The 13,485-nt window shown below is 38.5% G+C and overlaps 1 protein-coding gene across 1 annotated transcript; it reads right to left on the bottom strand.

Annotated features, from left to right (window-relative positions):
- Nucleotides 1-3,812: 3,812 nt before the first annotated feature.
- Nucleotides 3,813-7,516, bottom strand: LOC133027777 (tripartite motif-containing protein 16-like). Its single transcript, XM_061094894.1, has 2 exons — nucleotides 7,489-7,516; nucleotides 3,813-5,491 (listed from the first exon to the last, which is right to left on the bottom strand). The coding sequence occupies exons 1-2, from the start codon at nucleotides 7,514-7,516 to the stop codon at nucleotides 3,813-3,815; spliced, it is 1,707 nt and encodes a 568-aa protein (XP_060950877.1).
- Between the last annotated feature and the right edge of the window lie 5,969 nt (nucleotides 7,517-13,485).

Raw genomic sequence — 13,485 nt, 5'->3', positions numbered from 1 at the left:
TTTGTTACCGAATCCGCCAAGCGTGTCGCGCTGGCAACAAGTGCTTCCGGTCAAACCCCTTCACAATAAAAGCGTAATCAGAATCAGAAGTATTTTATTGCCAAGTACGTTCACACATACAAGGAATTTGCTCTTGTTATTGGTGCATACAATGAACATAGAAACATAAAAACGCAATAAATACAACATGCATGGAGAGCAATAAAAAATGGGAAACCAGTATATATTTACTCAGTGGTGTATAAAGTACTTGAAAGCCATACTTGAGTAAAAGTACAGATATCTTACCTGAAAGTGACTTTGGTACAAGTAGAAGTCACCCGTCAGAAAATGACTTGAGTAAAAGTCTTAAATTAGCTTATATTAAAAGTACTTAAGTATCAAAAGTATCTGGTGTTGAAATGTACTTAAGTATCAAAAGTAAAAGTACAAGTACCAAAATTAAAAATGCAAAGTGCTTTTTATAGTAGTCCTATACAGACACAAAACAACCCAAAATGTTTCTCCTCAAGATTAATCTCAACTGACTGAAAAACTATAACAACAATATGAATATAATGTATATAATGTATAATTTTACAAATTTTGAACCCTAGATGAGAACGAGTAAAAGTAAAAAGTCATCAGGAAAAGAAGTACTCAAGAAAAGTACAGATATGTGAAAAATCTACTTAAGTACAGTAACGAAGTATTTCTACTTTGTTACTTCCCACCACTGTATTTACTCACTGTATACTTCTTATTTACTCACTTTTTACCAATATTTATACAAAGGAACATTTATTTTGAGATAAACATTTCTGAATAAAAATATATAAAAAATAAAAAATATAAAAAGTGAAGTAAAAAGTGAAATGTTAAATGCAAAACAGTTAATAGTGTCATATTGCAATATGCAATGTAATGCAGTATAATATAATATCATATGATATAATGTGTTAATTTACACATCCTAGAGGTGTGGGGGTGGAATAAAAGTCTGAGTCAGGTGGGGGTCCCGGGCCTTGTTGATAAGGCCAACTGCAGTCGGGAAGAAGCTGGTCTTGTGGCGGGAGGTTTTGGTCCTGATGGCCCGCAGCCTCCTGAGCTTCCACTGAGCTGCACTTTGTTTTTGTCTCTTTTTGTTTTAAAATGTCATCTTATTTTTTGATTTATTTTATCCTTTGGATGTTATTTCCTAACGAGGCATTTTGAAACGTCCCTTAAATAAAGTTATTATTGTGGTTATTAAAGGTTCAGTGTGCAGAGTTTAGTGACATCTAGTGGTGAAGTGAAATATTGCAGCTGAACACCCCTCACCTCAGCCTTCAGTAGCCTTCAGTTGTCATAAAAGCTCAAAAGGATAAGTTTGTCCAGTTTGGGGTACTGTAAAAAACATGGCAGCCTCCGTAGAGAGGACACACTCCCGATGTAAATATAAAGTATTTTAATATAAAGGCTCATTTAAGAGTAAAGAAAACCACAACTCGTACAATTTAGATAAAACACGCAGGTGAAAACATCATTAGGATTGTTTTTATATTTAATTTCTGCCAATAGAAGAATGTGACCTAAATCTAGCACGATTTCTCTAGAAACGATCAATAGAATCAGACTCTGTTGGTCCGGATGTTTTCTAGAACTTTTCCCTCGATGCCCCTTCGGACAATACGAAAGGAACATATCCGGGAAATTCACAGAAAGAAACTATCCAAATAAATGACTGAAGTCGTTATTACAAATGTTCAGTTTCAGGGCTTTTATTTTAAAGAAGTAATTCGTGCAGCTTCCTGGTTCGTTGTGTGTGGCTTGACTCTCTCTCCAGTGTCTCCAGCAGCAGAGCAGACACACCCCACCTCCAGCAGCAGACACTCCGGAGACTGTCCTGAACCTGAAGGGGACAACAGGGAGGACACCGTGCTGCCTTCAGGTGCAGCTCGTAACATCCTAACTTCACACAAAGCACATGTTTCATAACAACACACAGGTTTTTTATGCAGGACCTACAACATGTGGTCATTATAAACGTTAACCCTTAAAACAACAGAGTCTTCCTAAACTGTTAAAGTACTTTTAAACAACAAGATTTTAAAATAATATCTATTAAGACCTTTTATTTACCTTATAAAATCCAGATTTCAGTGTGATAATTGTAAATTATGATCATACCTGAAGGCAAAGGACAATCATAATAATACATGTTTCTCTCTTTGGGCTTTTGTATGAATTTTGATCTATGTTGTATATTATATCTGGACCCTGAGTCATATTATAATAGAATAATAATAGTAATAATAATAATAACAATTACAATAATGACAATAAACAATGTGTTTGTTATAGAATCGATCTATCATCTCATTAATCACCTTTTACCATAATAAAAAAAGGTTTAGTAGTATCTGGAAAATGCCTGAAGTTAAATATATTGTCTTTTTTCTTTCTGGAGTAAATCATTTCAAGCATTCGTCAGGAACCTAATCCTGAGTGTTTTTACCGTTTACTGTTTTAACTCTGCAGAAATTACAAAACCTCTTCAAGCAGTCAAGTTTATTTTGTTTGTTGAACCTCGGACAATTTTTAGGGTGAAGAAGATTTGATCAAATCCAGATTCTACCTGTACTACCCAGGACCGTCTGTCCGTGAGGTGACGACGTGAAACACTGAAGCAACACCACAAACTCGTTGGGAAGTTTCATCCTCATGAAAATCAACAGCACGATAAACAGAACGACCTCAAGTTGACAATATCTCCAATATGTGGCTTGTGTGTCAGGACTCAACTCAACATCTTCACTCTAAAAATTCACCAAACCATTATTTCTCCACTTCTTTAAATCTGTGTGACGAACTCTCTTCATCCAATGAGATCACAAACAAGATCTGGGTTTGAAAATTAGCGAGTGGAAGAAAACTTTGCTCATTTCTCTGCAAAGAAGCTGTTTTAGTGCAGAAAAGCTGCAAAGACAGAGACTGAACATAAAAATTAGGTTTGTGGAGTTTCAGGAGGAAACTGCCTCCATCAGTTTTGATTGATATCCTGGAATTAAGACAAAAGAACAGATTGGATTCATTCTTTATTTGAACTTTCAGCTTCTTCACACATTAGATTTGTATTGCTTTATACATATATAAGAGATTTAAATGTATAATCACATGTATAATAAACACATGTGATGAGAGCTGCAGAACAAACCCTCAGAGGGACTCGATCAGGACACTGTCCAATGGAACTGCTAGTTCAGATCAGGAAAATCTTAAAGAACAGAAACCTACGCAGCAGCAGATCAATAAGCTTGTTCACTAAATATGTAAATACAATATGGACAGACATCCCATAACACTGATGCTCTGTAAATCCAAACAGCGTGTAGTTGATCTGTTGGACATGATGAAGCTCTGAGGTCATTGATCATTTCATCAGTAAAGTCTGTTCAGTGACTCTTGTTCAGTGAGTTCTTGGAAACACAATCAGTTTTTTTCACCTCAATCTCACATGTGGAAAAGAAAAGAACAAATAATCAGCTCATTGATGAGAATCAGGATCAACACAGGTTCTAAAACATCACACAACCTGATTTCTACTTTGATTTAGAAAACAACAGCAACATCAGTTCATTCAAACACATTCATGTCAGTGTAATTATAAATTTCTGTCCTTACAAAGTGAGAACTAAATATGTGTGATAAAGGAAGGTCAGTGTTTGATTGAAAGCTGGTCTCAGTGCAGAGCAGAAACGTCACCATGACGAACTTTGATCAACAAACATGGAGACAAAAGAAGTTAAAGATTTACACACAGAATCTAAATCACTGCTTTTAATGACTCGAGTCTATTTGAGTTTACAGAACTCAGCTGTGGCTCCAGAACAATAAACCCAAACTCCAGCATAGAGCGGCTGAGTGAATGTGGTCTGGACTCTGTGGAGGAGAGTCATGGTGTCAGAGACGCTGTAGAAGGACAGAACACCTGCACTGTGATCCAGGTACACTCCGACTCTGGAGGACACAGGACCCAACACTGGAGTCTTGATCCTGTTGTAATGAAATATATAACTGTTTCTGTCACAATATAACGACCAAGATTTATCATTGTATCCAAATGCACATTCAAGTGAGAATACTGCTCTTCTAATAGTCTTGTATGTGACTGTTACATAAACTCCTCCCCCCTCCACCTCCACCTCCCAGTAACAACGTCCAGTCAGACTCTCTCTACTCAGGACCTGAGGCAAACCAGTGAATCTGTCTGGGTGATCAGAATAAGACTGAACTTCTCTCATCCATGTTACTTTTCTGTTTCCCTCAGATAATAACAGATATTTGTATGCTGTGTTTGGATCCAGTGTGATTTCCTGTGAATATTCTAAGAAGTCAGCTCTGGTCTCTGGCTCTGGTTGTGGCAGTAAAACATCCACTTGAAACACAATCTGTAAAATCTCCGTCTCTGTCTCACTCAGAATGTCCTGTAGTCGACCTCTGACCTGGGACAGAGCTGCTGTCACGTCCTCAAAGTACCTCAGAGGACGAATCCTGAAGCTGGATGAGTGTGTAGATTCACTGAGTGGTGACAGTGAGGGGTAGTTGTGTAGAAACTGGTTGTGATCCTCTGTGTCTGAGAGCTGCTTCAGTTCATGGTCTTTCCTCTTCAGCTCAGTGATCTCCTGCTCCAGTCTCTCCTGAAGCTCTCTGACTCGACTCACTTCAGTTTCCTGCTGGGATCTGATCTGCTGTTTCACATCAGAGCTTCTTTTCTCCAGCAGATGGATCATCTCAGTGAAGATCTCCTCACTGTCCTCCACTGCTTTATCAGCAGAGCCATTGACGGCCTCCTCCTCCTGTTGAAGCAGCTTCACGTCTTTCTCTGTGTCCTGGACTCTCTGCTGGATTGTTCGTCTCCTCAGCCCGAGCTCTCTCTGCCTCTCAGTTCTTTCTGCTGCAGCTGACACTGTGTCGTGGTCTTTATGTTCCTCCACAGAGCAGAGATAACAGATACACTGCTGATCAGTGCGGCAGAACATCTTCATCACCTCGTCGTGACGAGAGCAGATGTTCTCCTGGAGATTCTCCAATGGCTCCACCAGCTTGTGCTTCTTAAATGCAGCTGACTGAAGATGAAGCTGGAGGTGTTTTTCACAATAAGAGACCAAACAAACCAAACAGGACTTGAGAGCTTTCAGTTTTCTCCCAGTGCAGACATCACAGGCCACATCTTCAGGTCCAGCATAGCAGGGATCAGCAGGAGCAGCTTGGAGTCCAGTCTTCTTCAGCTCCTCCACTAAATCAGCTAACATGGTGCTTGTCTCCAGGACAGGCCTCAGTGTGAAGGTCTGTCTACACTGAGGGCAGCTGTAGCTTCCTCTCTCCTCCCCTTTATCCCAGTGGGTGTTAATACAGCTCTTACAGTAGCTGTGTCCACAGACAGTAGTCACCGGATCCTTCAGTAGATCCAGACAGATCGAACAGGAGAACCTTTCTCTGTCCAGTTGATTTTCTTGCTGCGCCATTTCAGCTGCTGCCAGAGACTTTAGAACAGATTCACTTCCTCTCAACACAACCAGATCTCTGCTCCTCCCTCTCTCATACACTCCATGCAGTGACTCAGCTCCCATACTTTACAGCTTGTTGTTCACTGGTTCTTACACAGACACACCTGTGAAGGGAGGAGACACAGAGATATCCTGACTGGGAGGAGCTGGTTGTGAGTTTTTATCTGTGTTATCACATCTCAAAGTGAATAGTTGCACTTTGAACTGTCACATTCAGCTCACAACAGCCCAGGTTGTAAGATACACATTCTTCAAAGTTTCCAGAAAAGTTAACGAATCTTTTCAATGGAATAAAAAACAACTTACAAAGGGCTTCACAAATAAAAAAAGACAAGTAAAAATACATTAAAACACACGTATGAAAGAGTCAAAGTATAAAAACACTACAGGAGACAGAAATGTAATCGTGACCACATTTAAAAAAATAGAATTAGATCAAATCGTGCTACGATAACAGCACGTTTGAAGTTTGGATTTAAAGGAAACTTCTGACTCAGCCTGCTATATTTCCTCAGGTCGTTTCAGAGACTCAGACACTGATTTCTAAAACTCTGTCTCCCTCAGTGTGAAGCTGAGCTGTTACAACAGCACATGCAGCCAGAGATGATACAGACTTACAGCAAAGTTAATGGCGTTCTAAAGAAGAACAATGACAAAGAGCAAAGGAACCATGTAAACAACTGTTCAGCTTTTATCAAAGAAAATGATAAACTGCTCAAACTGTTTCTATATAATTAGATTAGATTAGATTAGATTCAACTTTATTGTCATTGCACAGTACAAGTACACATGCAACGAAATGCAGTTTAGCGTCTAACCAGAAGTGCAAAAAAAAGGCAGTAAAGTGCAGAGTATTGTGCATATATTGCAGAGTATTGTGCATATTAAAGTGAAAATGTAATAAATAGGATCTGTACAGTAGAAATATATATGGAATACCAGACGTCCCTAACCTCTATCCAGACTCCGACCTTGTTGCAGCAGAGGATGTGGACATGCTTCCAGCTTACACCACTCCATATGTGGCAGCCAATATTCCATACTCCACGGCAAAATGTAAAAAGAAAAATTCATGGCCCTAAATGCAACCTCGCAAGCATCGAGAGTGGAAGTGGCTGCAGAAGATGAAACAACTGAGCAAAGACCATTGACATTCACTGATAAGGAAGAATCTACCACTTCATTTAACACACAAGTGTTGAGTGGGGGAGTGCAGAAAACAGGGCAATTTGAAGCATTTTTGAACCTATGTGTTTGTTATAAAATCGATCTATCATCTCATTAATCACCTTTTACCATAATAAGAAAAGGTTTAGTAGTATCTGGAAAATGCCTGAAGTTAAATATATTGTCTTTTTTCTTTCTGGAGTAAATCATTTCAAGCATTGGAATAGATATTTCCAAACGTTGAAAAACATGTCACTGGTTCAGTTTGTGTGATTTAGTGGCATCTAGTGGTGAAATGTAATATTGTAGCTGAATACCTCACCTCAGCCTTCAGTAGCCTTCAGTTGTCATAAAAACACAAAAAGATAAGTTTGTCCAGTCTGGGCTACTGTAAAAAACATGGCAGCCTCCGTAGAGAAGAACCGCTCCCGATGTAAATATAAAGCATTTAAATATAAAGTATTTAAATATAACAGCTCATTTAAGAGTAAAGAAAACCACAACTCGTACAATTTAAATCAAACACACAGTTGAAAACATCATTAGGGTTGTTTTTATATTTATATGTTTTTATATTCAATTTCTGCCAATAGATGAATTTGACCTAAATCTTACTCTGGACCTTTAACAGGAATTCAGCCAGTTGAGCAGATTTCAGAGCAGAATTGACGTCTGGTCGTTTTCTCTAGAAATTATCAATAAAGTCAGAGTCTGTTGGTCCGGAGGTTTTCTAGAACTTTTCCCTGCCTGCCCCTTCGAGAGAATACAGCAGGAACATATCCGGGAAATTCACAGCAAGCTAAGAAAATATCCAAATACATTTTTATTGTTGTTATTGTTATACATGTTCAGTTTCAGGGCTTTTATTTTAAAGAAGTAATTCGTGCAGCTTCCTGGTTCGTTGTGTGTGGCTTGACTCTCTCTCTCCAGTGTCTCCAGCAGCAGAGCAGACACACCCCACCTCCAGCAGCAGACACTCCGGAGACTGTCCTGAACCTGAAGGGGACAACAGGGAGGACACCGTGCTGCCTTCAGGTGCAGCTCGTAACATCCTAACTTCACACACAGCACATGTTTCATAACAACACACAGGTTTTTTATGCAGGACCTACAACATGTGGTCATTATAAACGTTAACCCTTAAAACAACAGAGTCTTCCTAAACTGTTAAAGTACTTTTAAACAACAAGATTTTAAAATAATATCTATTAAGACCTTTTATTTACTTTATAAAATCCAGATATCAGTGTGATCATTGTAAATTATATGATCATACCTGAAGGCAAAGGACAATCATAATAATACATGTTTCTCTCTTTGGGCTTTTGTATGAATTTTAATCTATGTTGTATATTATATCTGGACCCTGAGTCATATTATAATAGAATAATAATAGTAATAATAATAATAACAATTACAATAATGACAATAAACAATGTGTTTGTTATAGAATCGATCTATCATCTCATTAATCACCTTTTACCATAATAAAAAAAGGTTTAGTAGTATCTGGAAAATGCCTGAAGTTAAATATATTGTCATTTTTCTTTCTGGAGCAAATCATTTCAAGCATTCGTCAGGAACCTAATCCTGAGTGTTTTTACCGTTTACTGTTTTAACTCTGCAGAAATTACAAAACCTCTTCAAGCAGTCAAGTTTATTTTGTGGGTTAAACCTCGGACAATTTTTAGGATGAAGAAGATTTGATCAAATCTAGATTCTACCTGTACGACCCAGGACCGTCTGTCCGTGAGGTGACGACGTGAAACACTGAAGCAACACCACAAACTCGTTGGGAAGTTTCATCCTCATGAAAATCAACAGCACGATAAACGGAACGACCTCAAGTTGACAATATCTCAAATATGTGGCTTGTGTGTCAGGACTCAACTCAACATCTTCACTCTGAAACTTCACCAAACCATTATTTCTCCACTTCTTTAAATCTGTGTGACGAACTCTCTTCATCCAATGAGATCACAAACAAGATCTGGGTTTGAAAATTAGCGAGTGGAAGAAAACTTTGCTCATTTCTCTGCGATGAAGCTGTTTTAGTGCAGAAAAGCAGCAAAGACAGAGACTGAACATAAAAATTAGGTTTGTGGAGTTTCAGGAGGAAACTGCCTCAGTTATTCTCTCACAGGAGTTTCACTTTGTCTCCATCACACTGTAAGCCCGGACATCTACTGGGATGGAAAATTTAAGTTGAATGTACATAAAAAATTTAAGTATGATACCATTACTATCAGATGTAAGTCTATTCTACTAATTTGGAGTAGAATATACTAACATTTGTGAGTAATGAAGTTGGTGGATAATTTTAAGTGGAATATACAAAAATTCTTAAGTTTTGGTTGTATAAACTTGAGTTTTCAAGTCATGCTGTTACACACCCCGCGTCGTAGGTGGCGACGTGCACCTGTAAGGACGAAAACGACAACGAAGAAGAAGGTACCTTCTTCCCGCCTGTGCTTGCTGAAGAAGGTGAAGCTCTCCATGCGCGTGGATCGTGATGCTGCGTGTAGTACTAGGGACGGTTGTTTGTTTGAACGCGAGCTCACCGGACCTGTGCACCGGACGGACGGCGAAAGCGAGCGCACCGGACGGACGGGACACGGGAGCCGCCACGGACGAAGCGGGGGTCCCGCTTCTTTATCGGGCAGAGGAGAGAGGAAGGCGGTGGCGCAACGGCTGCGGTGCAGTTAGCTTAATCAGGTGAGTGCTAGATAGCTAATACTAGCGACGCCATTTTAGCTTACCTGCTACACATGGTGGAAAGCGTGTGTTTGAATTTGAAGTGGCTCTCGGTGAGACGTTAACCAGTCCATCGACATTTTTCATCTATTACTTACGTATTAATTACTCTAGGTGCAATGCAAACTTTTTTCATTGACAACTTTTTTTTGAAAATGCAGTGTTTGTCAGCACATGAAAGCATTAACTACATCTGTTTTATATTTTTCACTTAAGGGGCTGTTTGTGAGCAGTGAGGACCAGTCAAGACCAGTCAGGTACACATTTTCAGCTTTCACTTTTAGTTCCCCCCCCCAATAAATAATAGCATTTATACCCGTGACAAAGGCACCAATAAATGAATGTGTGACTCGGACATATTAATTTCCATAATGTAGGTTTGCTGATCAGAAAGGAACATTGCACAAACACTGACATGTGGCCTAAATGTCATCCATTTTAAAGAAACAGTCTGAAAATACCTAATTGGTATAAATAGAAATAGTTATATTTGTGAAATACCAGTCAAACTTAAATCAATTGTCTGTTTCTGTTTGGTATGCCACAGGAAAACTAAGACGATATGTTATTTGCTAAATACCTGTGTACCTGTCGCCAGGTTCTGGTAACAGAAATGATGAAGACGAAGCAGAATGCATCCCTTGTTATGAAAAAGATGGATATGACATTGGCACTTCGGAGAAAAGAAGTTGTCAAAAACAAGCCTCCCATCGACCAGATGTTACAGCGATGGCCAGCTCTTTTCACAGAAAGCCAGGTGTGTATGACTTGAGTGTTCACAAAAATGATTCAATGGCTTTGTGTCTTGTGTATTGTAGAAAAAAATACTCAGCACTAGGTTTTATATACGACCATCTAGGAGTGGTTAACCAAATCTGGTGTAAATGGTCACAGATTAGGTCATTCTAACATGGGCTCATACATTGTTTGCTTTGTAATATGTTTCAGGTCTATTGCGAGTTCAACCGAGTGGTGGGGCAGGGTCTCAGAGAGAACTTCTTTGATGCACTTGACCGTTTCTCTCCAAGCCTGATGGACCTCTTTAGGAAAAAGAGGGGCGTCACCGGCCAGATTTTGACTGACCTTCTCCATAAGACAAAGGTGAGTTGAAATGTCTACACCTCCTTCTTTCTTCCCTGCTCTTCAATTCTTTTCGGTCAATTTGCTCTCTGCTATCCTTTCCTTTTTCTCATCACTCTTCTTTCATCTCCATTGGTTAATCTTTGTCCTGCACTTTCCAGTGCTGGGAAATGCAGTAAGGGGATTGAAAAATTAAGACTATGCAGATATTAAATGAAAAAAACTTGACTATCCGTATTAACAAACTGTGTTTAATTGTTATATTCTACGTCCACTATCTTCCAGGTCAATGAGCCAACACACATAAGGTGCCTCATTCTTCGGGGATTGCCGGTCATCTTGGGGGATGATCCCAGTGCATTCTTCAGGAACTGCTCTGTAAGTAACTTAATTTGTTTTAAATGTTTGAGAGGCATAGGTTTTTTCATTTTAAGCCATTGTTAAAGACTGCTACACATTTTTTAAATAATTTGAATAGAATTGGACAATTTGGCTAAACAATTTGCAGTGCTGCTTTTATTCGTCATCATGCTTAAAAGATGTGGAAAAACTGCTCTCAGAAATTAAAGTCCTATTAGTCTTTCGATATTTGACTTTTTTAGGTGAGGCGTTCTGAGTGTGCTTGTTAAGGAGTTCGTGTACATTTCTGGGAGCAGTATTTGACATCTTTTCAGTATGACTGTGACTGAAGGCGGGTAAACTTGCCTGAGCTGACTAGCAGCAAAAAACACATAAGGTGTGTGAAGTCAGTTTAATCAGTTACTGTCTGTGCTGTTTATGTTGTGCAGCACTTTTCATATTACTCTACATAATCTAGGTTGCATAATTATGTCCTCTGCTTGTCTATTTGTTTCTTGCTCTGTTAGGATGTAAATGACAATGGCCCATACAGTCAAACTGCAGTGGGAATCATCTGCATGGATGAGGAAAATACAACTCCACTCAACCCATCCAAAGTAGGCATCATCTTGGAAGGGAGCGTGATGATGGACAACCTGGCAAACCTACCTCAGGCCTTCTGCATTCTTTTTGGACTACTTTATGCCCTGCACCTCGATTACCCTAAGTACATGAAAAACACTTTCAACTTTGTTCAGCAGGTAATGCTCGACCTTGGAAGAAGTGCGCTGACACCGAAAATGCAATCGCTGAAAAATCAGCTTGCATTGTAAAACACACACTCTCGCACTCTCGCTCTTCATATCTCTTTCTCTGTGATGCTCTTATGTTCCCACCTTGCCCTGCCAGTGTCTCGCTCTCTTTTTTCCTTCTGCTGCTGTTTAGCCCGAATCCAGAAGCGTCGGCAGTTTGTGCAGCGGCCCGTGTTTTGGATTATGGTGTGTGTGTTTGCATTTTTTTGTGCTACGTAAATGTAACGTAGATCTACATGTTTAAATGTTGCACATGTAGGAATACATGTTTGCAGTTTTGCACAGTTTGATGGCATTTTGTACAGTTTTATAGCATTTTGCACAGTTTTATGGCCTTATGCAGTTTTATGGCATTATGCACAGTTTTATGGCATTAGCACTGTTATGATGGTATTTGCACTATTGGCAGTGCTTGTTTTTTGATATTTGCACTGACCTCAGACTTTCACCTTTTCTACAGACTTTAATTTAAATGGTTTCAATAATTCTCTGTTAAATGCACTTTATCCTTATCACTGACGTCAAAGACCACATTGAAATGTTGTCTGGTGCGCATGTGCACGCATTTTTTCCATGTCTGAAGGCAAATGACTGCTGATATGTTGATTTACGCTAAGGCGTAAAAAGTTGTACTTTTTTTTGTTGTATTTCATGATCATTCCATTTTCTGTGGTTGTTCTAGCTACCAGCAGCACTGTTAGGTTTTAAAAGATAAAGTTTACCTGTTATTGTATGTTCAAATGAATAAAACTGAAAAATGTTACATTTTTGTCATTAAATTATTTTATCCTAGTTTAACAAATTCTAAAAGAAAAGAAAATATCTCACTTTAACTTAACAAAACTAAGTAGAGTAATAAGGAAGAGTATTTGATATCACAAATGATTTAAAGTTAAATCAACTCATTTTTTCAATTTACAAAACTTAACATTTTCAGGCCTATTTACCCAAATATTTTAAGTATATAAAATTACTGACTACAACTGTTTTTAAGTTAAATCGATTTTTCGCATTTAGTGCATTGAACTTAAAATAACAAGTTAAATCAACTCAAGTTTTCATTTTCCATTACTCAAATTTTTTAGGGCAACCTATTTCCTCAAATTTTTTAAGTAAACTCTACTACTCCGGGCTTACAGTGCAGTTTTGATTGATATCCTGGAATGAAGATAAAAGAACAGATTGGATTCATTCTTTATTTGAACTTTCAGCTTCTTCACACATTAGATTTGTTTTGCTTTATACATATATAAGAGATTTAAATGAATAGTCACATGTATAAGAAACACATGTGATGAGAGCTGCAGAACAAACCCTCAGAGGGACTCGATCAGGAAACACGCTAATGGAACTGCTAGTTCAGATCAGGAAAATCAAAAAGAACAGAAACCTACGCAGCAGCAGATCAATAGGCCCGTTCACTAAATATGTAAATACAATGAGGACAGACATCCCATAACACTGATGCTCTGTAAATCCAAACAGCGTGTAGTTGATCTGCTGGACATGATGAAGCTCTGAGGTCATTGATCATTTCATCAGTAAAGTCTGTTCAGTGACTCTTGTTCAGTGAGTTCATGGAAACACAATCAGTTTGTTTCACCTCAATCTCACATGTGGAAAAGAAAAAAGAACAAATAATCAGCTCATTGATGAGAATCAGGATCAACACAGGTTCTAAAACATCACACAACCTGATTTCTACTTTGATTTAGAAAACAAAAGCAACATCAGTTCTTTCAAACACATTCACGTCAGTGTAATTATACATTTCTGTCTTTACAAAGTGAGAACAAAATATTTGT

The sequence above is a fragment of the Limanda limanda genome, chromosome 21 (genome assembly GCF_963576545.1).
Source record: "Limanda limanda chromosome 21, fLimLim1.1, whole genome shotgun sequence".
In the NCBI taxonomy this organism is placed as follows: Eukaryota; Metazoa; Chordata; class Actinopteri; order Pleuronectiformes; family Pleuronectidae; genus Limanda; species Limanda limanda.
Note: the sequence above shows the minus strand (reverse complement) of the source record. Positions and strands in the feature narration are given on the sequence as shown.

Bases quoted from the DNA above. Each gene is read 5' to 3' on its own strand.
- LOC133027777 (XM_061094894.1), bottom strand. From the start codon at position 7,516: ATGTATTTGGATATTTTCTTAGCTTGCT. The intron at 5,492-7,488 runs GTGAATTTCCCG...CTCTGGCAGCAG, and splicing joins GGATATTTTCTTAGCTTGCT to CTGAAATGGCGCAGCAAGAA.